A 26302-nucleotide genomic window follows, 5' to 3' on the forward strand; every position below is an offset into this window, starting at 1 on the left:
TGTAAACTGCAGCATGATATGGTAACATTTAGTTAGCAGTAGTGTACATTTGTAGGTACAACACAGTGGAAAAGTATTAAGACGTCTGAAGAGACATTAACAAGGCCCACATTAAACTACATGAGAACACTGATGTACAACGTCAACACACACCACCTGTTTTGAAAGTTCCAGCATTTTATTATTTAAAACTTATTGTAGTCAACATTTTAATTACATGAAAATCAATGGAGATTAACCATTAACACAACAAAACAGTATATAAAGATGCGTCTGAAGGGATAAAAGTTAAGTCTGAGCTTTGAGCTCTGATATAAAGGAAAACGTGTTCAATCTGGAGAAACTATTAGCTGAAATCAGCCAGGCTACAGCTGAACTTCCATCCTATTGTAATCTCTTTATAATTAGGAATCAAGTGCAGAAAAGATGAGCTTTACAGCAATAAGGCCAGGCCAAGACAAATAAAAAATTTTTTTAAAAATCAACTCATGTCAAACTGATCCCAGAAACAAGAAAGAGACTAAGGCGGATCTGAAGAGGAGTTTCAGTACTATAAAGATTCAAACAGAGGCTTAACTGTCAGTAATCAGCAGCATAAACACAACCCCTCCCCAGATTACCAATAAATCACATTAAACATTCAGGAATAAAATGAACTTAAGTGTTGATTATGTGTAGATGTTTAGTTTTATCTGTTGTGTGTCACAGCTAACTTGTGACCAATATTATGAGCCTTTGCTCCTTTAAACTAGCAGATAAAGAATCAACAATCATACATCCAGAGTAGATTGAGGGTGTAAGCATAGTGTTGCTAAAAACAGTAGATTTTGAGACATCTGTATAAATCTTTACACACTCTGGGCACCGACAGTGTCTGAAAAAGACAAAGACAAATACAGAATTTACTCTAAAATAGTTGGACTATTAGTTTATGTACATACAAAAATAGCAGATCATTCTCGTGTGGATGTACACGTGGTAAGAAGAGACAGTGTCTTGGCTTTTGTAGGGTATTTGGCAACTACACAAATTAAACTGTAATACTAACTAACCATGATTGTAATCCATACCTGGTTCCTTCAGTGCATGTGCATTTCCCACCAGCCCAGACAGCGATTCAGTGTTCCCATTGAGGATCTCTACAGACAGGTTGTTATTCTGCTGCTCCTCCACTATTCTCTTCTGTAGTTCCTCCTAATGTTACAGCACAGTACACCATTAGATAAAGATGTTTTTCATAGGGATTTCACATTATGACTTTCCTTTAATGAATACTAAATATAAACAGCGACGAGTTGTTTTAATTTGTTAGCTGTTACAAACCTCACACATGACTGTAAGCTGCAATGGCAAGTCATCCACCTTCACAAAGTCATCCTCGTCAGATTTCTGACTGGTGTTACCTGAGCCCATCTCCTGCATCAATAATATTAATAAAATCAGTACACAACATCACCAATAAAGGGGCCGGTGTTTTACTAGTAAGTAATGGTTCTTTCATTCCAGAGAACAGTAACACACTATTTTGGTAAAATCTGATAACTGGATAAATACAAATATATCCATATTTTGCATATTTTGAATTAAACTAAGCATTTTGGTCTTACATCTACATTAATCATGACGGGTGAGTCTGTGTCAGGGCTACTAGTGGTGGTTGACTCCTTTTGGACATCCTGACCATGGAAGACTGCAGAGCTTCCTTCTGAGGCAGCAGCAGCCCCAACTTTACTCTCCTCCACCGCCATGTCACGGTCCTCTACTGTGGAATCCACAGTCCCAACTGATTTGTTGATTTCTGCAAAACAAAGAAAAAAAGCTTATGTGATAAAAGATGATGGACTAACAAAAGGGTCTAAAAATACAATAATTCTATCAGACAAAAGCCAGTTTGACATTTTCTAGCTTGAAGGAAATTTCCACTGAAAATATCAAGAAGGCCTCACCATCATCTTCTTTCTCTGAACTCCTCTGTTCAGTTTTGGTCACCTGGGTTTCGCTGGGTCCTGTCCCCTGAAGCATGACACAATTACACAGGTCAGACTTAGAAAAATGTGTTGAATAATCCAAGCTATGATTGTTTATGAGAAAGTATCTTTGTGACTAACTGTAACACTGACCTCCTGCTCCACCTGTCCATCAGCAGAAGCCTGCAAGGATGTTTGCACATCAACAGGTCCAGCTTCGAACTCCTCCATTTCCTCCTCCTCATTCTCATCCTCTCCACTGCCATAGTTTGTCAGGGCCTGAGTCTCTGCTTTGGAAAGACCTGAAAGAAAGACAACATAAGAATGAGAGGTATATGTGTTACATTAATGCATACATGTATGTGTATATACATACAATTGCATTCAGGCAGAAAAACATTACACATGGGAATGGATACATATTTTCATTTTAAAAGGTCACTTTTAGCATGATTGGAATTTTACTACACTACTGATATTACATCCTGATGTAACTTTGAAAAAACATTATTGGTAACTTCTCATTGACTGTGATGGCACAACTAATTTAACTATGTTATTCTGGTATATACAGGATAAAAATGTCAGACTGATTGTGAAAAGGAGGGAAAAGGGGGAAAAAAAGTTAAATCTCAGAATATACTGGACTTTGGCTTTCTTTTCGGGGGTTGTTTCTTCACTAAGTAATACCAAGGGGCCCTTTTTAATATTTTCACTTACTGATTGACAGAGGCATTCCTTGTCCAACCCCTTCATCCTCATCTTCCTCTTCAACCTCTGAAGCTTCACTGCTTCTGCTGTTCTTCCTCTCTGTCTGCAGGTAAAGGTCCTGGAGAGTAGTATCACCTTCCTGCTCAGCCTCATCTTGGTCCTGGAAGAAAAAGAGAGACATTATTGTAACTCAGATTACTGGTGTACTAAGTGGTATTGACATTTTCACTATCAGTATTAAATCATCTTCATCTGTGTAGGCTGGAGAAACTGATTTATTACCACCACCTATCATATTTTCCTTATTAGAGGAATAAATTAATACCAAAAGTTAAATAAGTCTCATTCAAACACATTTCTGTGCTCCAGTGTTATTCTTTCTTCATACATACTTTTATTACATTACCAAAAATACAAAGTGGGGATAGAAAAAACAACTAACCTTGAGACTGTGCTTTGTTTTATTGGGTTGCTCAGCCCGCTTCTTATTTTTGTGTTTGGCTGCCAAGGCAATGCTGCTGCTGTTGTCCAAATCCTGCATGAGCCTAAAAAAGGCGAGTTCATTGAAGAGGATCTCTGAGATCTCCACCAGAAGGTCCTCCCCACAGTCCTTCAGAGTACGACCCACAAATTTACTAAGAGAGTCCTGGGGTGTGAGAAGAGAGTGACATGTCAGAAAAGGCTGTTCTTTATTTGATCTGCTTAAACTTGTGTCAACTGCACTTGAAGAACCTGGTACTGGCACTGATCATACCTGCAGTATGCCTCCCAGCTGTCTGTGGAAAAAGCGGACAAACTCCTTGCTTTCATCATTCTGTTGGGTGAGAGTAAGAACCATGCGCCGCACAGATGTCAACAGCTGGAGGGAACACACCTCATCCATGTTCTCCTAATAAAAGAATACATGAACATTACAGAATGATTGAACTCTTTAATAACTGTTCACATTCACAGTGGTGCACCCACTACTGACAACATTCAATTTGAGCCTTAAAACTTTTGGCAACTAATTACTAACAAGCATTATTTAATAGTTCAGTTCATATTTTTTCAATTCCAGTACTTTCTCTGTGGCACAAAGCTAACAGTCCACCCTGCAGCTCCCTGTGTTGGTTATCCTACCTTAAGAAAAGGAATGACTTCTGTCATGATAGCTTTGATTTGACGATCCAACTGCTGGGTGTCAATCTGAGGGCAACGCACGTCACCAGCTGCACCTCCTACTCACAGACAAATAACATAATTTTATTCAAACATTCTGATAAATTAAACACACAGTGTACTCAGGCAGGCTTATATGACTGGGTACCTTCCACTTGGCCAGCAGGGTTAGCAGAAGGTTGTTCAGCATTTGAGACTTCAGAGCCACCTGCAGCTGCAGTGCTGGCGTTGCAGGGGTTAGACTCAGCTTTAAGCTTCATGCGCTCATACTCCCTAATCCTGGCCAGAGCTTTGTCTAAATGAATCACCGTGTTGCCTATCAGAGCAGCAAAGAAAGGAGAGCGGGGGAGTGAAAGAGAGACAGAAATGGGATCCAAAAAGTTCAAAATCAATGAAGCAAAAGAGAGAAGACTGTAATGGATATTAATGCATCTGTAACCAGGTTTACACTACAGGATCAAACAAAGTATGCCAGCCTCACTCCTAATCTATGTCAATGAAGTTCCCAAAATCTGTCCTTTTTTCATTGCCAAACAATCCTCTTGTGAAAGGTAATATTCTTTAGTTTGGCCATGTAGTATTGATCCTGAGGTGTAAACTGGTTGGTTTACCAAGACAAGCCCTGAGTAGTCCTGCTGGAAAAAGTGGGAAGGGGTACCCCAGATTGATATAGTTAAAGGCAATAAGCAAAGCATTTCAGCTTAATACTGGGATGTGGAAAAGGTTTCAGATAGGTATACAGTGTTACAAGCTGCAGCCCCTTGTTTTCCAAAATCAGATGGTTTCTACATGCATAACTATACCCAGGTCATCGTTAGCAAATGGTTCCAGGTTGGAGGAGGTTGACATGGTGCTGTCATTGTCCACAGATTCTGCATCATCTCTCTTCTTCATTGTGTCCTGCGTGAGCCTCATGTTTTTCTCCACCACCTCCTGAAAAAGATGAAGATTCTGTTATGAGGTACCCACAGCATATATTTGACATGTCCTAAACCAAAACGGTTTTACGCCTAAATGTTTGGATTATAGAAGAACGGATAATTCATCACAGATCCACTATTAAAACAGCCTAACATTTCCAGCATATACAATGAACAACAGCAATCAATGGTGGCTTCTCTTGCCATTCTCCTAACTTTGAAAATTTGACATTTCATCCATCATTTTTTAACAAAGCTATTATTTAGACAGACAAAAGGCCTGGCTCCCAATTAGCATTACTCTGGGGATCTTGGCCCAGAACAAAGAACACATGTCTGATCTGGCAAAAGAGTCATGGAGAGATGAGGGTCATTTATTTTTTACAAACAGGCTTCTGAAGTCTTGTTGTCAAGTTAAATTCAAAGACAATGAAGATGGGGGAGGGAAAATTCAAATCAGAGAATAAAGAGAGACATGGAAGGATGAAAGACACAAGGCTGAGACAGAAACTACTGAAAGATTAGAAGAAGAGGAAGAGAAAGTAAAAGTGATTTTTTTTTTAAAGAGTAGATGACAAGATGATAATAAGGATTGAGAGAAAAACTTCAGGACTGGTAGAGGTGTGAGAATACCACGCTGGGAAGCAATAATGTGTCTCTTACTGCATCACTGGTAGCCAGACTCTCACTGGGTGTGAGCTCAGACTGAGAGCCTGCAGCCCACACCACAGGACCAAGAGGCTGGTCCTCAGCTGCACTTTTCTCTGCCAGGTGCCTGGTCACTATATCCTGGCAGAAACACAGGGAGAGGTTATTTTAATGGTGCAATGTTCTCAAGGGAACACTGCATTTATATCTAAGTCCAGGCTCAGATTACAGGAGTTTTAAAATACTCACACAAATAAAGTAACATTTTAAATTACCACACTAACACACTCAAACTACAAAATTAGAAAATAAGAATCTTTTCAATAGCACATGTACCTCGATTTCTCTCTCCCACACGAGGCTTCATTAGAGGCTCTAGACAGTGCATCTACCTCTCACTCAAGTTCAAATAAGCTTTATTGGCATGAATGTTAATGTTACATTACTGCCAAAGCTAAATATTATTGAATTATTATTATTATTACAGTACAATTCATTAGAACATACAGTATACACCAACACAAAATGATTTAAGAAAGTAGAATGGAGGAGGAGACTCATGTGTTTTCTCTTTGGGATCTCTCAACTCTCATGATTTTCCCAACTCTTCGTTATCTGTATGGTTTAAGACGTTACCCTCAGCAGTTCAAGGCCACATTTCCACCAGCCTTTACCCTACAGTTGTCCTTAAAACCCATCGTCTCCACCAGCCTCATGATTGCCATTTAAAAAGTTAAATTTTTCCTCCTAATTGTCTCTCATTGTCTCCTGCGGGTCTGGTCGGCCCAGAAAGCAGAGACATTTGGTCCAGACTCTCTCAAATATGAAGGTTTAAAATGATCGAGACAGCCCTAATTATGTCTGGAAATAGTCTAAGATCAAAATCTTATCTGTAACCAGGCACATGACCAGATATTCTGTGCCAAACACCCCCTCTGACCTAGAACCCAGACAAGAGCTCACCCCATATTCTCTTTACGGGCAAATCAAGGAGTAAATCAGCCTGAGTATCTTGTAATCTGAGCCCATCATAAAGGATATAACCATACTAGATTAAAACAGCAGTTGAACATTCACACAGGAACTGTTACATGTGTGTATTTACCTGTAAGGAATACAGTGCCCTCTGCCGTAAGTAGTCTGTGTTGAGCAGCTGCAGCTCATGGAAGAGCTCGATGAGAAAGTGGGGACGGGACTCATTCTGGGATATCAAAGTAGCCACCTCAGAGTAGATGGTCTCCCTCAGTGCCTCAAACAGTGAGAAGTCGCTGCTTGCATCTACAGGTTCAAGATTTGACAGCATGAGATTTGTGTGGATACTTGCATAATCTCATCCATGAGTAGAAAACAATAGTCTGCCCTCAGATTAGGCCAAAAATAGAACATGCATGGGATGTTTAGGTGACATAAGAACCAAATGATGCTTGAATTTGGCGTAGTGAGTTTACCTGGTGCTTCTGTGCATGCAATTCTGTTAGAGAGGAAGGGTGTTCTCCAAGCATAGGCTGTGAGTAAGATAAATTAAAGTGACAAAGTAAATTAACCCAAAATTAAAATTAAACACGTGGTCCTAACAAATGTGCAAAGAAATGTGAATTAAAATGATATCAAAGGACAAGATGTTATAATAAAAAAACACCAAGTTAAAATAAGCCTAACGCAGATATTACATGTATACAAAAAAAAAAAAAAAAAAAACACAGACACAAGAGGGATGAGGTGGGTGCCTAACTTTCACTACAAGTAGCTTGACCCATACCAGAGGAGAGGTCATTTCCTTTGTTCCCAAGCTTAGTTTTACTGTCAAGTTTCTCTTGAGTCAGCTTGTCCAACAGACTCTTATTCTGGTCCTTCTGACGAGACAGGGCTGCCCTCTCCTGGGCAAAGTCTGCAGTACTGCTAACACTGTCACTCTCATGGCCTGAGGGAAACATTAAAAAAAGTTAAAAAGAAAACACTAGTGAGATTGTACTCCTTAAGTCTGTGGTAATTTGGTTACAGCAAATAATAAAAGGAGATTCAACTCCATTTTGATACCTTCACTGTTCTTATTGTGCCCTTTGCTCCTCCTGCGACGACTCTTAGAATTGGGCGTCTTTGTTCGTGAGGCCAGGTTGGCTTGTGCAGACGCCTTGCGCCCGGCCTTAAAGGTCTTTGTGATGGTGGTGGGATCAACAGGATCAGGCATGCTGCTGAAGCTTTCCTGTGACGCCCTGTCAAATTCTTGAGGTCGGGAGTGGCGGTTGGCGAAAGTGGGGGAGGAGGAGGGAGATTCTTGGGGCTCCGTTTTAGATTGGTGATGCTGGACGGTGTTGTTTGCGTAGGAGGTTTTAAGCCAGCCAGCCGGTCTAAAGGGGTCACGTGGAAAACAAATATATCAACATTAATGTTTACACGGATAAATATAAATGTCTTTTCAAGCAAAAATTATGGACAAACCCTCTCTCTGTAGTGGTGTTAAGAGGAGAGCGCTGCAGTGGAGGAGGGAAACTCATGTACTCTGTTTTGATTGAAGTGTTGGGGTCCAACTGCTGCTTCTGGTGTTCAGGGGTTGCCTGACCTGCTGCACCCAGAGGGAATTCACCCATGGGAGCAGGGAAGAGTGGATATAAGTTAAAGCCTGCAGAGTGAAAGAAAGAAAAAGATACTTAATTAATTTTGAAGTTTAAGTGTTAATGGTCCAAAGAATCAATCAAATCATGACAGTAGGACTTTTGGCTTTTCATTTCTGCATGTCTGAGTCACTTTAAAATATAGCACTTACTTCAAATTCAAATGCACTAATTGAAAATGAGTACTCTTACCAGTAATAGCAACATTGTTTAGCCAGTGTACAAGAACTTCATTAAGAAGAAGGAAAAAAAAAACATTCTCCAAATTTTCAATATTAATTTCTTGAATATTCTAATTTTATTGTATTGCAAAGAGGTACTGCCAAGATGTTCACCATTTGATTTCAGAATAGCTAAGAGGGTTTTTGGTACTCTACACCATATCATAACCAAAAACCACCTTTAGCTGGTCTTAAAAAATCCTTGAAAACCCTGTCTACCGAGCCTCATTTAGATGTGTCAGCTTTCTGTTTCTGTTTCTAATGCACACCATCCTAGACATGTTTTGTCTGAGAAATAAGCTCAAGAGCTAATAAATATGCATGTCATACTGGGAGGGAACGGGGATATGGCAGCAGTTGACAAGTTGTTGGTTGAAGGATGCAGGGTGGAGGAGAAGGGGAGGAAGACACCAGGAGAGGCTGAGGGACCGGAGCTGGAGTCCTGGGATGAGCCAGGATTCTGTGTCTGCCAACCTGCCGTTGAAGAGGAAGTCTGCTGATTCTGCTGTTGCTGACGAAGGAGGTCATTCAGGACCTGCTTTAGTCTGAAGGAAAAGTATGACAGATTATAGAAAATTTAAAAAGATTAACTACTTGATAGAAATAAAGTGGTGTACTATTGTATACTATTGTTTTCACCTTTGTACATTGTTTTGCTGCCAAGTCAGCTGGGTGTAACACTGGTTGAGCTGGTGCATGACCAAGTGGACCTGTGGTGATGACAGGTTGTTGGGTAACACACTGTACTGACCTGTCAGCAGGGTTTGCAACATATAAGAGAGTGTCTGTGGAAGAAGGTGAGAGGAGAAGAATGGTATTTCTTTGTTGACAATTGTTTCATTATGTTTTAAAATAAAAAATAAAAAGACACCTAAACAAAGACTTGATAGAAAGCTATGAGTAGAAAACAGTGCAACTGCAATGACAATTCCGCTATGACTTTAAATTAAGTCTACAAATGCGGTGCAGGCTTGTGTCAATTATCAAGGTCAGTGTCCGTGTATGTGCATGTATTTGTTCAGTGCACCAACCTGCTGGTCCTGCAGGAGTGTCTGACACATGCTGGTGCTGAAGTCCAGCTGTCTCTGCAACTGGCTGGCTTGTTCCTGCCAGTGACATGAGCCCTCAGCAAAGGAGAGCTCAGATGCCCAGCGCAGGTTCTCCTGCCGCCGTGTACCTCCATGCTGGCTCGCAGATTGGTTCAAACTTCTGGACTGCTGCTGCTGCTTGGCCTTAGTCTTGTTATGAAGAGAAGGATTCCCACTACCTTCACCTGAGAAGGCTGGTGGAGGCTTCAGGTTGCTGAAGACAGAAAAGTGAGCACATTATTTTAAAAGACAGATTATAGCGATCAGTATAATACAATTCCTTCTGTCTCTTCTCTTCTGTCACTTCATCTGACCTTCCTTGATTCTTCCTGTTACTGTATGAGCACTGGTTTCTGCTGGATGAGTAGATGTGAACGTCATCATCAGAGCTGCTCTCTGCACAGTCTTCCTGCTCCTCTTCCTCCTCCGCACCCATTTCTGAGCGATATTCATCCTCATCGACATCCTCATTGTCATCATCATCAAGGTGGCAGGGAGTGGAACCCCAGGTGGCCATTGTCCTAATTACACATCAGCAAATCGAACAAAAATTATCTGCCTATGGAATAACCATTAGTTTTAGCCCAGCTAAAAAAAAAGAAAGAAATAACACTAAGTAACAGCTCTCACCATATGCTTGAGCAAAGTATAAGAGCTCATGTTGTACAACATGTGCTGCGGTTCACCTGCAAGAATCTTCTATTTTATAAGTCAAATATGTAAAATAACTAAAAAGCTAGCTGACTTCTATCTTGGATTTTGGTGAGACAGGCCCCTAGAGAAGTATGTGTCCTACCTTTCATCCCTACTGACAGGCTGTGAGGGTGTAGCAAGCCCTTCTTGGTCGTCAATCCGCTGGGTAGAGTCAATGACAAAACTACGCCTCTGGTGTTCAGCCATCAAGGACTCTAGGTGCTTTCTGCGCTGTCGCAGTTCTTCCCTCAAGATCTGGTGCCGACGCATCTCTGACCAAAGCTGCTGACAACGCAAGAACAGAGGGCAACAGTTAAGTGTACACTGTCCTGTTCTGAAAGTAGATATCTCGATTTGACATTTGACTAGTGGTAGCCAAGGGTCTTTGTGTGTGCAAGGTGGAGTCTTTTACCTCATTGTCAGTGACTGAAGAAGTAGCTGCTTCTGGAGCAGTGGGTTTGAGCATAGCTGAGTTGGTTTTGGGTCCAGAGGAAGAGGAAGCCTGAACAGCGGCTGGAGTGGAAACTGCAACCTTCCTCAGCAAACCCTCTTGACTCACTGTGCTTGACACAGATGACTAGAAAGGAGACCACAAAAAGTTAAAAGGGTATATTTTGTAAATACGAAGAAACAGCAGATTTACACTCAGTTGCCAGTTTATGAGGTAGACTTAGCTGAAACTAATGCAGTCTAATACAACAGCTGTGTAATAAATCCTACCTTCACGAAGGTTATAATGTTCAGTTTTTGTTGAAACTGTTTAAGAGAGATGTTCAACTTTATGGTCATTTTGAAGGATGTAGTTTATGATGTTTAGTGAGAGGTGTTCCTATTATTTAGTCCACCCTAATTGATTTAAATGTGGTGGACAAAGGGTCAAAAACGCTTTCCAAAAATCCTTATCAAATCCTAGTTTAGATTCTTGGCATATTATTTGAGTAAGACATAACACATAAAATACCTGGAGGTCAGGGCAAGCCCACTGCAGGTCATGGATCTTGCCTTGGATTTCAATGAGCCTCTGGCGCTCTTCATGGAGCTGCTTCAGCTCCTGCTTCTGCTGACGCAGCTTCTCCTCATATAGCTTCTCCCTGTGTCCACAATAGTTGTGATGCAAAGCAAATTAATTCAGCATTCAGAATAGTCAAAATAATGTTTTTGGACAATTGTATAGACCATCAGACAGTCTTTTCAGGCCTTTTATATACTGTACCTGGCCTTGCTGGAGAGAGTGAGTTCTCTGGGATTCTGTTTAGATACAGCCCCTAACGACCCAGCCACAGCAGCTCTGGTATTATTTGGCTGTTGGTGTAAAGCTTCATCCTCATTAGCTGTTGTGCCATCTGTGTCATCACTCTGGATACAAACAGAAACACATAATTTACTCAGTGTTAAGATTGGTTCAGCTTTTCTGTACTAGAAATTGTGTTATTCTCGATGCAAAGAGACAGACACCACCTCAGCTCTTAAAAGAAAAATCCAACCTAAAAAAACTTAACTGCTGTTAAAAGAATAACAGGTACACATTTTCCTTGTAGTCAATTGCTCATTGTTTGTTTTAAGGTGGGTTTTCTTTTCTTATTCCCATAAATAAGTGGCCAAACAAGATGCAACATGTCAGGTTTAATGAGAAAACATTTAACCCTAGATCCTATACACAGGGCCTTTAACAACCTTTCCTTTCATTCTGCCAATCGAGAAGCAACACCTACATCCCCACTATAGAATCTTTAATATTATACGGTCATCTGCCTCACCTGAACCATGGCCACCAGCTCCTGAAGCTGACGGAGTTTCTGCTTTGCTGTCTGCCGATGAACCTTCTGAGCAAAACCTCCATCATTCCCTAGACTGCTTCTTCGACTAGACCCCGATGCCTCACTGTCTGGAGCCACAGCCTGTGGCCCTTCATCATTATCGAGACCGTCTTCATCCTCATCTTTCACCCGATTATAGGGGGTGTCCCTATTGTACTGGCACTCTAAATGAGAACAAAGTTATAGAAATATAATTTAGAACCAGAGTTACATTAACACAGAACAGTTAGATTTATACCATCAAATCTTTATGCTCCCAGGAAAAAAATGCAATAATACACAATGAATACCCAAAAGGAAGATTACCATCAGGTGTAACATGGATCTGTGTGTGCATGAGTGTACCTATGGCTGAGGGGATGTTGAGGCTGCGGAGGTTGGCTGCAGACCGGTTGTTAATCTCACACTCAGTGTTGAGTCTGCCATCACGGTTGTTAGCGCCACTACTCCTGACACTGCGCCCATTGGTCAGGCTGTTCAAGTCTGTCCAGTTCCCACTGCGCTGTGGGTTTCTAAAGAGATAAAGTGCAGTGACTGTTATGGATACATCACAATGCCAGTAGAAGAATTACAAACACTGTGACCATGCTAAACACTATCATACTGTAACTTGAGCCCAACCAACAACAAACCTTCTCCTCCCATTGGCAATGTTACAGTATAATATAACACACAAGCAGAGTCTGTGTATAATGTAGACCTGCAACTAACAATTATTTTAATTATAGATTAATCTGCTCATTATTTTCTCGATTAGTCGATGAATCATTTGGTCTATAAAAAAAGCAGAAAAATCTGAAAATGCCTATCATAATTTTGTAAAGTCCAAGGTGATGATGAAGCAGGAAATTCTCACATTTAAGAAGCTAAAAACCATCAAATGTTTGCCATTTTTGCTTGAAAATTGACTCAAACGATTCATTATCGATAATCAAAATAGTTGCAGATTAATTATCTTTCGCTCTAGTATGATGATTAATCTCTTGATTAAAGTCCCATCAGTCCAATCTATTTCTTTAGACAAACACACCTGATGTTAGTTAAAGGCTGGCGGTTCTCCTGCTCAGAGTCAAACATGGCCTCAAACATAGAACCATCCTCCGTCCCATTATCCTCCTCCTGTTCCTCATCATCATCATCCTCTTTCACATTCTCATTGACCGCATCCACCATCATATCAGAAGTCTGCTCGTAGTACTGAACCAATTCCCGCAGCTCATTCAAACGCTTGTGGACCTCCTTTAGCTTCCTGTAGGGAGTAGAAGAACAACAAATATGTGGATGAAATGCGAATGTATACTACGTTTAATAATTAAAAAGGTTATGGGACATGCCAGGGCATTGTCTTCCCAATTCCCCCCTCTACTAAAGTTCAAAGTACAGTCATCTAGAGAAAAGCACCCCTATAAAGGCTGAGCGTCTTGTTCAAGAACATTTAAGCACAGGCTGAAACTTGGGAGGACAAGTAGAAGGTTGTGTGTCTGCAAGGTTTCACAATACCATGATATATTACACCACCCCCACTCTATACAACACTGTGCTGCTGATATCTGACCTGCCTATTCAACTACTTAGCCGTGTGTGTCTTTGTGTGTACCTGAGCTTGTCTGTGGAATTGGAGCTGTCTTGGTGTTGCGTGAGTGAAGGATGAAAGGAAGTGGAAGCTGAGGCCCCATTAGAGCAGAGAGCAGATGGACAATCTGAAGATCCTCCCATACTGAGACTGCACTGTGTTGACAAGCCACGACCTGAAGGGAACAAACCACATGCAGTTCATCTACACTTTATAGGGGAAAAAAGCCACAGAATTACTTCACAAAAAGGCTTTGGAAATACTCTTACATGCGTTATTATTGAGTGTCTGGTCTCTGAGTGAATGCAGCTCCTGCAGGATCTTGTCCATGGTTTGCTTTTTGTCTTGGAGTTCTTTGAGCTTAGTGAGTTTGGCACTGGCAGCTGTTGCCCCAGTGTCTAGGCCAGTGTGGGGACCAGAGGCAGAGTGGAGGAGAGGCCTGTGTTGAGGTGGACCAACAGCCTGGGGAGCCCTAGACCAGCACACCTCTCTAGAGAGGGAAAGGCTCTCTGCCTGACGGCGGTTGTCTGGCACTGCTTTTGTCTATAAGGCATAAATAATAGAAAACTTCAACTATAAATGAGTTATTAAACAGTTAAGACACATTTCTTGATAAAACACAGATTTTAAAAAAGTTGACATGGCTTGTCAAATGAGAGTTAGACTAGGGGTGACTAGGGGATATGCCAGCATTACAGATTATAGTCTCTTTGTACAATATAAATATCTTATACTACTACTACTACTACTACTACTACTACTACCACCTATACATACTGACATTGGCATAATGTCATAATACTGTGATAATTATAATTAACAATTATTTAAAAACTGCAGTAAATGAGTCAGATGACATTTCAATGTAGGAAATATTTCTAGGTGACATAATGCTATTATTTAAGTAGATTATGGCAACCCAGATGCAGAGTCTACTGTACCTGAGAGTCGTGTAGCTGGTTGTGGAACCGCTGGATCAAATCGTTCAACTCATCATTCAGTTCTGATGTGATGCTCAGGCCTGAAACACTGCCTGTGGTTTCTGTGACAACTAATGACAACAAAAAATGTCAAAGGAATTAAACATAGGAAAATGTTTCTTTAGGTTAACCTTAAATATGAGTGGTAGAATCTGTTAACATATTTACCAGAAAAAAAATATGCTTTCCATAATATAATCAGTTCTTACAATAACAATAATTATTTTTCTGAAAGAAAAACAAAAAACAACAGCAACAACTAAAAAACAATACCTCACAAACAACTACTGGTCTGCACTTTACTGTGAATAGGCCGGTGACTGTGTTAGTGCGCATCTCACCAGTGTCTTCAATCACAGCAAGTGCCTGTTCTGCACTGTCCTGCATGGCCATTAGTGCTTCCTGTCGGCCCTGCAGGGCCCTGAGCTGCTCCTGCTGCTCCAGCATCTTCTTCAGCAGCTCGTGCTGCTTACGCAGATTCTCCAACTCTTCCTTCTGGTCAGCTCGCACTGTTTCTGGCCTACCGCCCTACAAAATTCACACCTACATAGCATTACAAATACTGAATCTACCAAAACACAGCAACAGTACTGCGGTGCTACTCAGCAGAAAAAATAAAGAGGCTTCTCAGATACTGACACAGCAAATACGACTAACCTACGATGATAAAAGCAGAGGAAGGACAAATTGCTTAGTTTATATTTCCTCATGTCTCAATTTAAAGACAAAATAGAATTACCTTATACTAATAATAATGGCTATGTGTAATGCTACAGATACCCTTGACAAGGGTAGAAGGTGGCAGATTTTTTGAAAACAAAATGTACACACCGTTGCATTTGAGGCATCTGAAGAGCGGACCTCAATGTTAAGAGAAGTGCTCTCTGCCAGTGAACCTGAGCCCACTGCAGAGTCCAGGGTCCCCACATCATCCTCCTCATTCTCCCGTGTCTAAAGAGATAGTGGAAAGAACAGTCAGTGACTCAAAGATAGGTGAAAGTATGCAGTACACAATTTGTCCAACAATTGTTTGGCATTGTTAAAGTAATAACTTAGTAACTGAAAATGATTCACAACGCAAAAATACTGCTCCAAATGCTCCATTAATGGGAATGCCTGCATGTACGAGCTGTTGATATTTGTGGGAATATATGGAGCAGTGAATTTAACAGTCTACATAATAAAAAATAATGTTTCTTACCAATACTACAATATATTTCACAGAAATGCTCCAGTCAAGGCAAAATGATAACAAGCACAAAACAAAGCCATCCCACAGCAATGAAGATAGCATGCTTCTGAATGTCCTAATTTTATCATCACATGAAACATGACTTGACTGTTAAAGTGTTTCAGGCCACAGAGAAAGACCAAGCCATTAAAAATATATGTATGGCAAGCTGCCAAGATAAAAACACAAACAGGTCCCATTTCAGCCATGAAGCTAATTAGCTAAGAAACAAGCCTTACACATGAAAGACCACATTTTACTGAAATTGTATACCTTTGTCTGACAGCAAAGACTGAAAAGCAAATAAACAGATTAATTCTGAAAAAATTAAAGACTAACCAGCATTTTCTGCAGGAACCGTAAATAGGACTTCTCCTGCTCCTTGAGGTGGTCGATGAGATGGGAGAGACGCTCCACATTAGCCGGCACATCATTCTTCTCCACCAGGTCATCCCGCATGGAGCTGGCCTTACTGATGTACTCCCGGATCTGTACCAGTTTGCTCACCACCTGAGACCATACGAAGAGAAGAGGGTGGTGTATGGGTGTGGGTTTCAGAAGAGTACATAAAAAGAAGACAGACAAAGGAAAGGTTAGCAAGCATCTGCAGCGACGGCTCAAACTGGGCGAATTAAGGGCAGAAAGGGGGTTGGGCACAAAACTCACTGGGCACCAAGGGTGGCATATTTATAAATTGCCCTAAATACAGCCTAGTTTCAGCTGCACTAGCTCTCCCTCACTTTCATCCTAGTTCTGGTTTCACAGAGAAGTCTGGAGTGCAGTGATACATAGACAATGCCATGTATACATATGAAAAAGGACTCATTTAAATGAAATGTGAAATTAATTTTCTAAGAAGGATTAGTATGCTTAAACCTGCGATAATGTTTTTTTTTTTGTTGGCCACTTGGGAGCAGTGGAAACAAGTTGTGAACACAACACTGACATGTCATCACCTATTGAGTTGTTATGGTGAACTTGTTCGCAAACAGTTTCTTATTTACACATCCAGCAGTTACTGAGCAACATTATCATTCATTGGGAGTTGTGTATTTGGCCAATTGGTTTATGTATGTATGTTTAGGCCAATATTCACTCTCTTTTAGCTCTGTTTTTGGTCTCCACCAACTCCTGAGGGAAATATCTGGCTCTTTAGCTGAGCAGATAGTGTACAATGGGTTTTTAGAGCTTTTTTGCTGAAAACGATGCTATGAGAGCAGTGAGAGTGAACCAAAACAGTACAGTTGCGGACCGGACAGCTAAACAATGAGATGAAACTCACTATAAAGCCAAGGAGATGATAATTCCGTGTAGGTTCATGACTACGAGTGACCCCTTTAACATTGTCAGTGTTTTTACTGTGTTATAGTAAAAATATCGATTATAGCCTTAAAATACTACACATCTCCAGGCCCTCTGAACTAGCCTTCATTTTATTCTGCACTTGGTTTAGTTTCTTGGAAACTGGAGTGAACCATCGGTGCAGCATTGAAAGGTTAAGAGAGTTTCAGACACTGAAAACTGATGCAGTTTTCATAATTGTTGGAAAATACCTTTTTATGTAGCTAACATCAACCTCATAAGCTATGTAATGTTGGTTGATGCAACATATTTATTTCCCTAACATCTAACTACCCTAACATTATCTTCTCTAACATTTAACTATATATGATTGATTGATTGATTGATTGATTTGTTTATTTGAGTGTCCTGCACCTTATGTTGCCCAGCCCATATGGGCTTACAAGACACTGGACAACACCAACAACCAGGATGGCCATATGACCAATCACAACATACAGTTCCACAAATTCAACATGTCAAAACATTCACTTTCCATAACAAATAAGGTGATGGCCAAATAACTGGAAATAATGTGCACGTGCTTCCACAGAAATATGAGCCCAATCAGCCACACAAGGCCCAAAAATGCAATTTTGAACAGGCCACGCCCCTCACACCATAAGTCCGAATGACTTAAAATTTCTCATACAATTCCAGCTCAGTGTGCTCCATAAAAAGCCTTTTGGACCACTGAAAACCACCTAACTAGATTTTCCACCATTTTGAATTTTTCTGAAAAACACATTTTTGACATCTCCTTCTAAACTGTAAGTCCGATTGCTACCAATTTTCGGTGGATCATCATTGGACGAAGCTTATCAAAATTTATATAAAGCTTGTTGATATCTTATTTAGTTTTCAAGATAGTGACCAATGAACTTCAAAAGCGGCGTGGCTCAGCACATAAATAGACCAAAGTCAACAACCATTGGGCCAATCATAACAAAACTTACAGGATATGTCCACAGAAGTACCTGAGACATAGCCTGAAAGTTTCCTTCAAATCGACCGCATTCTATTTGCAAAAATGCAAAAAAGGGAGATTTCACTGCTTTTTTCAGGTCTAGGCCGCATTTGACCAGGTCCAGTTTAAAACCTTTAAATGGTATGTGTTGGCGTGAACCCCGGAACTGCCGCTTGAGGCTATTTTTTGTTTTATTTGTTTTATGTTTTGTTGTTGTGGAGGAGAAATGTCTGCTCATGTTATTGTAGTTTCACATGCCTTCCAAAAGATGTTATTAAAGAGACATGCTTTACTAATTGCACCTTTAAATTTGCTGACAGAAAAAACTCATCTTTCTCAAAAACAAAGTTTATTAAATCAATATGACAACAACTCTGAGTGTCTACGGTCTCTGTAATCTGGGTGTGTTACACGGGACAACTATCTGTTCTATATCAAAGCATGTTCTGGTTCTGTGCCTTCATTCATAGACCTAATTTTTTAAAAGTTGTGATGTTTTTTCTATATCTTTTTAACCATGATAGCATCATGGCTCTAGGGATGGCACTGTTGGTCTATCTTTCAGTCAATCACTTTGGTCCAGACTAAAACATCTAGACAAGAAATTGGATTGTCAGGAAATTTTGTACAAACATTCATGGTACCCAGAGGATGAATCCTAACAAATTTGGTAATCCTCTAACTTTTCCTCTAGCGCCACCATGAGGTTGACATTTGTGGCTCAGAGTGAAATATCTTGACAATTTTTTTATTAGATGAATTGCTATGAAATTTCCTACAGATGCTCAAGTTCCGTAGAGGATAAATTCTAATTATTTTGGCAATCCTCTGACTCTACCACCACCAGCAGGTCAAAGTTTTCACTTATTCAGTAAAATATCATCTACCTGATGGACAGATTTCTGTGTTTTTGAGACCAATACCTCATTATTCCACTCAGTCCTCAGACTACAAGGCATGAAGTGGAAGTTAAACAAGCGTAAGAGCGGACTAAAACCTTAGTAACAACAAAACAAATGTTACCTGGCTGCTGTCTATTCTCGGCTCTCCTCTCCCATATTCTCTGGGCGCTAAGGGCCCCCTCTCAGTTCCACCACGGCTGAGCCTTGGAGTATCCTTGATAGGAACCAAAGGGGTTAACGTATCCCTGAGTCCTGGGCTCTGTTTCTTAGTTTCCTTGGAGATAGCTGGTGTGGCTGGGGCAGAGGAGGAGGGAGGGAGCAGCTCCCTGCTTTTGTTAGTGTTTACATGCAGAGGTAGGAAGTTGTAGGGCTTCTTGTTCTCTCCAGCTAACTGGCGCTGGTTGTTGGCAGCTGTGACACGCCCCTGGGAGTCACTGCCGATGCTCCTCTGAGTAAGAAAATAACATAAAAGTCAGACAAATCACCACTCAAGATTCTGGACATTTTCTTTTAAAAACTCAGATACTATAAGTGTTCAAGTTTTTAAAGCCAAAATGTAAAAAGGTGGACTTTTACAGTTTTTACATAATTTGTGTCAGTCCAAAACACACTGTATACAACCAAATACACTGTTATGGATAACTATGCTACAAGCATAAACATGATTGATTAGCCCAGTAAAACATGCCCCTGCTGCATTGATCAAATCCCCTCTCTGACTTCTGCTTTGTACACCATGCCTTACAAATATTTACATGATTTCACTCTTTCTTTTCCTGTTTTCATGTACTGCTCTGCCACTCTCAGCTCCACAGCAGGACAAGGTCAGGCAACAAACAACTCAACTATCACTTCCTCTACTGCCTGCCAATGCATCATGGCAATGCATTGGCATTTTATCACTTAACAAGAACTACAACTTTGCATTTCATTTGACAGTGTGATAATCCTTTAGATTTTTATTCCATGTCCTCAAGATTTCACAAAAGCTAGTAGTATTTAGGCACTTGTGTGCTTGTGCCTTGCATGTGTGTCCTCATGCTGATTGAAGCTACACAATCAGTACGGGAACATGTTCATAAAATGTTGCTCTATAGCGCAAGTAGTGGTCAAAAAATCCACATGGTACCTTTAAAGTCAAATATTGCATCTAATACTGATTACCACACATCTTAATGCCAGATTTTAAGTTGTGCGTTGTGTTACTCCCCATCTAACAAACAGCTTTACAGACATATTAAACAGCAGCCAATGGGGCTTGTTAACAAAACCATTTTAAACCACAACATATGAGATGTGACAGGTCAGGCCTTCTGCAGTCAGTTATTTTCAATGCCCTGGAAATACAAAAACAAATTGCATACATTTTGGTTCATTTGAGTACTGGGTTCTGTTATAAAGTGTTGTTGTTATTGTTTTTTGTCGAACCACTGGCTCACTGCAATATCTCTGTCCACAGACTGAGCTACTACACATACATTCATATATTTACTAGTATGTCACTCATCAAAAAAATCTATCCTTGTATTCCTGGGATGTGAATTAACAACAATACTGACCACACTGAACAAAAATAATTACTGATGGAGTACAGCAGCTTTTCACCTCATCCAAGTCTGTGAAATTGATTCTCTGACGCAGCTTGTCCAGCTCAGCCTGGTCTGGGACAGACATCTGGGTGGTATATTTGATGTGGGGAAAGGAATGAGGAGTGCGTGCTCTCTTTCGACCGGCGCCAGGAGTGGACTCTGGTGAAATATCATTAGTCAGACGGCTCTCCACCACCGTAGCTGACAGTTTCTTCTTGTTCTTCTCTGATGATCGGTTGGCTTTCTTCTGCTGTACACCCCAGTCCTGATCAACAGCAAAAACATTTGTTAACGACACTGTTAATTATTATGTCTGTTTACTTTTATAGGGATAGCTGCATATCATGTATAACATACATATCAGACATATCATGGCATCAATAAGCCATGATAGTGACAAGACATCAAGATAAAGTTTACAGAGTAACGTGTACTTTACAGTTTGAATTACAAATAATGGTGAAATTGGCTGCATAATAAAAGCAAAATAAAAGTAAGAAGTGTTGAGGAGCCCCTCCAATGTAACATTATGTAAAAATGAAACAACCAGTCATTTGCCTTCTATAACATTCTGACCAGGCCTTACCATGTTGTTGAGTCTATCTTCCAGACTGCCATTGGTTACAGTCCAGTTGTGCAGCTCTTCTGCACTGTCATCAAAAGGAGTGCCTCCGGTTGCCATGTCACGCACTTACAGCTTGCTGGAATTCACAACAAAATGTATACTGGTCATCAAACAGAAACCACAGAACAAAAAACAAGATATACAAGTGTACATTAAAACATTATAGTAAAAAGGACATTTCACAGTTAAGGAAACTGCTTGCTTAACGTTACAGTTTGCTGGAATTCACAACAAAATAGATACCTGTCACCACACAGAACCAACGAACAAACAAGAAAGGGACATTGTGCATTTCAGGAGAATATGGAATCACAGGGTAACTAGTAGGTTAAACTAACGTTCATAGCTTAACTTTACATGTCACTGTAAGTTAACCTAATGTTGGTGCTTTAAAACGACACCAAACTTTTCACTAATTAACCTTATGAAATGGGTTACTTAGCTAACAGTAGTTAGCTATTAATAACGACACAATGCTCACCATACGTTACAAATTGATTTGACTACTAGCGCTAATGTTAATAACACAGGAAGGTTTTATGAACCCAAACTGTTTTAGCTAACAGTTACATTAAAGCATCACATGCGTCATTTCTTACCAACAGCCGTTAACTTTAGCTAACGTAAACTCTCCAATCACGAACACCCTGAAAACATCAGTACACTGACTGTGTAGCTAATGGCTATTTTTGTGACCTGTCCGTTAACGTTAGCAGCCGTTGGGTTTTGTGTGTGTGTGTGTGTGTGTGGCCCGCTCGGGTTCCCGGGGGAAAACAATAAGACATTCCCTCCACCACGCAACGAGTTAGCGCGAGCTTTCTGTCACTGCTCCCCGCAGGGTCACCGGTTAATGGTAGCGTAACAGGCAGAAAGTGCCGCGATAACCAGTATAACACTTGTAGTTAGCTTAAACAAACGTTAAAATGGGAGTGCACGTAGCTTGATTCTTGGTGAACTTTACTAGCTTAACATTTGTGACCTAGTTCCGGAATCGCCATGGCAACACGCAATAACCCCGACCTGCACTAGCTAACCCACTGGTTAACATCACTTCGATTCTCTATCGATCGAACACCACCACAACATTTAACATTATTTGTGTCGATTAAAAAAACACAATACCTTATGCTAACGAGTCCCCAAAGTTGCCAAGCTTGCTGAGGTAGCTCGCTAATGCTACCTAGCTTGCTAAAAGCTGCTCACCACGGAGCTAACTTAAATCTTTCGGTAAAAGTTGGAGCAAACGAGCATCTCAGCTCGCGTTAACGTTAGCAAAGCTAAATTTCAAGATGCGAATTATGGTTAACGTTAGTTATCACAGTAAACTACGATTTGCAAACTGTCAGGACAAACCAACATTAACATTAGCTAACGTCAAACGCAGCAGGTTAAAATAATGGCTTTTAGTCATGTTATTGAAAACTGTGCTTGCTAAATTAGTTAGCTTACAATTTAAGATAGGGGACGTTGATATTACCATTCAGAGTGAAAGTAGAGGAAATGTCGTTGCCAAGTACTTCATATATTGCAGATTTTATACATTATCTATGAGTCTGGTAAAAGCCATTTGATAAATAATAGTTAACGTCCTATCTCCCAAAACGCAGCAACTCATGGATGTGATCCTGGCCTGATATAAACACTTCCATACAGCAGGCGGCAGTATACATTAGCTTCTAGCTAATCTCCGACCACAGGAAGTGTATTTGCAGGAAACAGTTATATTGTCATTCGCTGTTCGTTTGACGAAGTATAAAGATGTGGATCTGAACGTGGGTTGTATGGCTAACCTGGCGTGAAGAAAACATATAGCTAAGCTTTTTTCACCCTACATCCCCATTCGTCGTCGATTAATATCGGATTTGTGAATACAAGGTTTCATTTTTGCCTGCGCACTGAGTGAGTTGTGTCGTCGGTTAGCCAGTTAGCCGTCAAAGCTAATGTGCGCTAGTTAGCCTAGAAAAACTAGCAACATTTTTGCTCCCAGTATTCAACACACTGTGCAAGCAAGTATATTTTAACAACAGTGGCGTTTTTGAGTTACAACTGTTGTAACCTGCAGCGGAAATAATGGGATCCTCCAAGAAACACAAGGAAAAGAGCCGCGACAAGGACACAGAAGAGCGCCGTCGCGAACATAAGAAACATCGCCACAAGGACCGAGACAGAGATGCTTCAGACCGGGATGGGACTCGGGATAAAGAGAAACGAAAACGGTCCAGGGACAGAAGCGGACGGGAGAGCCGCAGCAAAGGTGAAAAAAGCAGCGGGGAGCCACGAGTGAAGAAGGAGAAGGTTGATCTTGGATATGAAGAAAGCAATACACAAGTGGGGCCTCAGTCTGCAAGCGGAGACGCATCTCTCAGCATTGAGGAGACAAACAAACTCAGAGCCAAGCTGGGTCTGAAGCCTCTGGAATTAAATGAGAACAAGAAGGAGCTCGGGACCAAAGAGGATCCAATGGTAGCTGAGACCATCAACCCTGTTCTCATTGCACAGCAGAAAGAGATGAGAGAGAAGCTTGCCGCAATGAAAGAAAAACGCATCCAGAACCAGAAACTGGGAAAAGTCAAAACCCTAGCAGAGGATGACTGGCTGGATAACACATCTGCTTGGGTTGAGAGAAGCAGAACGCTGGCAAAAGAAAAAGAAATGGCAGAGAAAAGAGCCAAACTTCTGGAAGAGATGGATGAGGAGTTTGGTGTCAGCAGTCTGGTTGAGGAGGAGTTTGCTCAAAGCAAAAAGGATGCCTACTCATCTCACGATCTAAAGGGACTCAAAGTACAGCACAAGGTGGATTCCTTCAATGAGGGCCAGACTGTCATCTTGACCCTGCAAGACAAAGGTGTACTTGAAGAGGAGGAAGATGTGCTCGTAAATGTGGGACTGGTGGACAAGGAAAAAGCAGAAAAGAATGTGGAGTTAAAAAAGAAAAAGCCGGATTACAAGCCCTATGAAGAAGAGGAGAGTGTGGATGACATGGTTACATTTAAGACCCGCTCTGTTCTGTCAAAGTATGATGAGGAAATTGAGGGTGAAAAGAAAAAGAGTTTCCGGTTGAATACAGGGGGCTTTGCAGATGGGGAGCGAGAGCGGGAGCTTCAGGCCATGAGAGAGGCTCTACGAAATCAGGCCCAGTCCTTGGAAATGCCTGCTCTTGCTATCGCCTCTGAGTATTACACACCTCAGGAAATGGTGGGCTTTAAAAAGACAAAACGCCGCGTGAAGAAGATCCGGAAGAGGGAGAAGAAGACAGCTGCAGATGAACTTGTCATCGATGACACTCGCAGCACTGATTTTGGCTCCAGGACACGTGGTCGAGGCCGCAGACAGGTGGATGACGACAGTGAGGAAGTAAAGGAGGAGGAGGAAAACACATTGCCACACGATATCCCACAAATGTCTGATGACATCAGAATGGCAGAAATGGACATAAGTGACGACGAAGACTTTACACCTTCTGAGCCAGCTGTTCTTGAGGAGGATGAGGCAGAGCAGGAGCTGCAGAAACAACTGGAGAAGCAGAGGAAGCTGAGGCAAAAGCAGCTTCTCAAAGACTCTGGGGAGAAGGTGGCAGAGCAGGTTAAAGTGCTTGATGACGGCAACAATGAAAATGATCCTGAGAAGAAGAACAACATTGTTTTCAACGCCACCTCAGAGTTTTGCAGAACTCTGGGTGATATTCCAACTTATGGGCTGTCAGGCAACCGAGAGGACCAAGAAGACATTATGGACTTTGAACAGGAAGAAGAGAAAGATGATGCTGGAGATTCAGACTCAGAAATGGATGAGAATGTTGGATGGAGCACAGTTAACTTGGATGAAGAGCAGAAACAACCAGATTTCTCCACAGCCTCTGCCACTATTTTGGATGAAGAGCCCATTGTCAACTCCGGCCTAGCTGCTGCCTTGCTCTTGTGCAAAAACAAAGGTCTATTGGACACCCAAATGCAGAAGATAGCCCGTGTCAGAGCACCAAAAGGCGCCTTACCCAATGACAACTATTGCATCGAGGACAAGATGGGCTTTGATGACAAGTACAGTCGCCGAGAAGAATACAGAGGCTTCACTCAAGATTTCAAGGAGAAGGAGAGCTATAAGCCTGACGTCAAGATTGAGTATGTGGATGAATCTGGGCGGAAACTGACTCCAAAAGAAGCTTTCAGGCAGCTTTCACATCGGTTCCATGGGAAAGGGTCTGGAAAGATGAAGACAGAGAGGAGGATGAAAAAGCTGGAGGAAGAGGCACTGCTGAAGAAGATGAGCAGCAGTGATACTCCTCTTGGGACTGTGGCTTTGCTTCAAGAGAAGCAGAAATCTCAGAAAACGCCATATATTGTGCTTAGTGGGAGTGGGAAAAGTATGAATGCAAACACCATCACCAAATAATTTGGGGGGGGGGGGGAATTATCTTTAACATAAACATGTACTGACACACTGCACAGATATATACATACACACTCACACACACACACACACACAGGATGTTTTAAGTAAAGTAACTGCTCCAATTTAATGCCTAATTCGTACAAGCCTCATTGTTGTAGTAACGAATTGTCCAATAAAATGAATACCAATGAGAGAAATGTTTTTCGTTTTCTGTGTTGCAAATTTAAAAGGTGGAGTTACTCAGAAGGTAACTGTCTTCAGGATGAGAATATTGTTTTAATGAGAACCTAAATTTGTCAATGTAACATGGGTAGTGTCCATTTTGAATGCCTTTGTTTAGTTTCATGACAGCTATTGCACATTTTATGGCATGAGATGCCAGTAATGAACAAGGGCAAGAAGAATTATCAAAGTTTCAAATGCATTTGGGTTCTGATCTTATGTAACAAAAGTAGATAGTGAATTTAATTCAGCTTTTTTAAAGTTAAATGTGATTTTATAACAGAACTAAAATGACAGTAAATAAAATACAAAAATTAAAACACTGAAAATGCTTATTACTGGAAAAAAAACAATATTAACATTTCCACTTACATGGTTTCATTAGAACTTAAAATTGTACATTAATACACAATGTGTAAGATGTTTTTTTTACAGGAAGTGGGCTGATAGTCATGCTTAACACGTCACATTCAATAATGTAATTGTTTGCCTTTGAATTTGGTTAAGTGACAGCAATTTGGAGAGAATAAACTGACATTATGAATGTGCATTCCACAGTTTACATTAAACACTGTCCAAAAATAGGGTGAAATTTTTATACAATAGATGGCAGCCTTGTAACGGTTTTGAAAAGTCACATGACAG

The 26302-nt window shown here is 40.9% G+C and overlaps 2 protein-coding genes across 8 annotated transcripts; one reads left to right on the forward strand and one right to left on the reverse strand.

Moving 5' to 3' along the window:
• Nucleotides 1–157: 157 nt before the first annotated feature.
• pcm1 (pericentriolar material 1) lies at nucleotides 158–22671 on the reverse strand. 7 transcript variants are annotated; one of them, XM_044190739.1, is made up of 39 exons: nucleotides 22524–22671; nucleotides 21008–21122; nucleotides 20438–20686; nucleotides 18954–19280; nucleotides 15962–16132; nucleotides 15223–15342; nucleotides 14733–14919; nucleotides 14353–14462; nucleotides 13681–13954; nucleotides 13436–13586; nucleotides 12869–13087; nucleotides 12184–12350; nucleotides 11779–12002; nucleotides 11235–11377; nucleotides 10983–11112; nucleotides 10434–10598; nucleotides 10125–10303; nucleotides 9643–9849; nucleotides 9272–9542; nucleotides 8880–9025; nucleotides 8571–8785; nucleotides 7847–8027; nucleotides 7445–7755; nucleotides 7167–7328; nucleotides 6856–6912; nucleotides 6513–6685; nucleotides 5423–5548; nucleotides 4643–4772; nucleotides 3988–4155; nucleotides 3801–3898; nucleotides 3433–3567; nucleotides 3121–3324; nucleotides 2688–2838; nucleotides 2121–2269; nucleotides 1947–2013; nucleotides 1608–1798; nucleotides 1324–1416; nucleotides 1071–1194; nucleotides 158–874 (listed from the first exon to the last, which is right to left on the reverse strand). In XM_044190739.1, the coding sequence occupies exons 2-39, from the start codon at nucleotides 21101–21103 to the stop codon at nucleotides 849–851; spliced, it is 6297 nt and encodes a 2098-aa protein (XP_044046674.1). In that variant the 5' UTR covers nucleotides 21104–21122; nucleotides 22524–22671; the 3' UTR covers nucleotides 158–848. The 7 variants fall into 7 exon arrangements, with proteins under 7 accessions (XP_044046674.1, XP_044046677.1, XP_044046671.1 ...); XM_044190742.1 differs by having other exon boundaries at nucleotides 8880–8950; nucleotides 10125–10306; XM_044190736.1 differs by having other exon boundaries at nucleotides 10125–10306.
• A 69-nt stretch (nucleotides 22672–22740) lies between these two features.
• On the forward strand, nucleotides 22741–25628 carry sart1 (spliceosome associated factor 1, recruiter of U4/U6.U5 tri-snRNP). Its single transcript, XM_044190758.1, has one exon. It carries the CDS (start codon nucleotides 23117–23119, stop codon nucleotides 25433–25435), a length of 2319 nt encoding a protein of 772 aa, XP_044046693.1. The 5' UTR covers nucleotides 22741–23116; the 3' UTR covers nucleotides 25436–25628.
• Nucleotides 25629–26302: the final 674 nt, after the last annotated feature.

Source organism: Siniperca chuatsi, linkage group LG3, assembly GCF_020085105.1.
Source record: "Siniperca chuatsi isolate FFG_IHB_CAS linkage group LG3, ASM2008510v1, whole genome shotgun sequence".
Lineage (NCBI taxonomy): Eukaryota > Metazoa > Chordata > Actinopteri > Centrarchiformes > Sinipercidae > Siniperca > Siniperca chuatsi.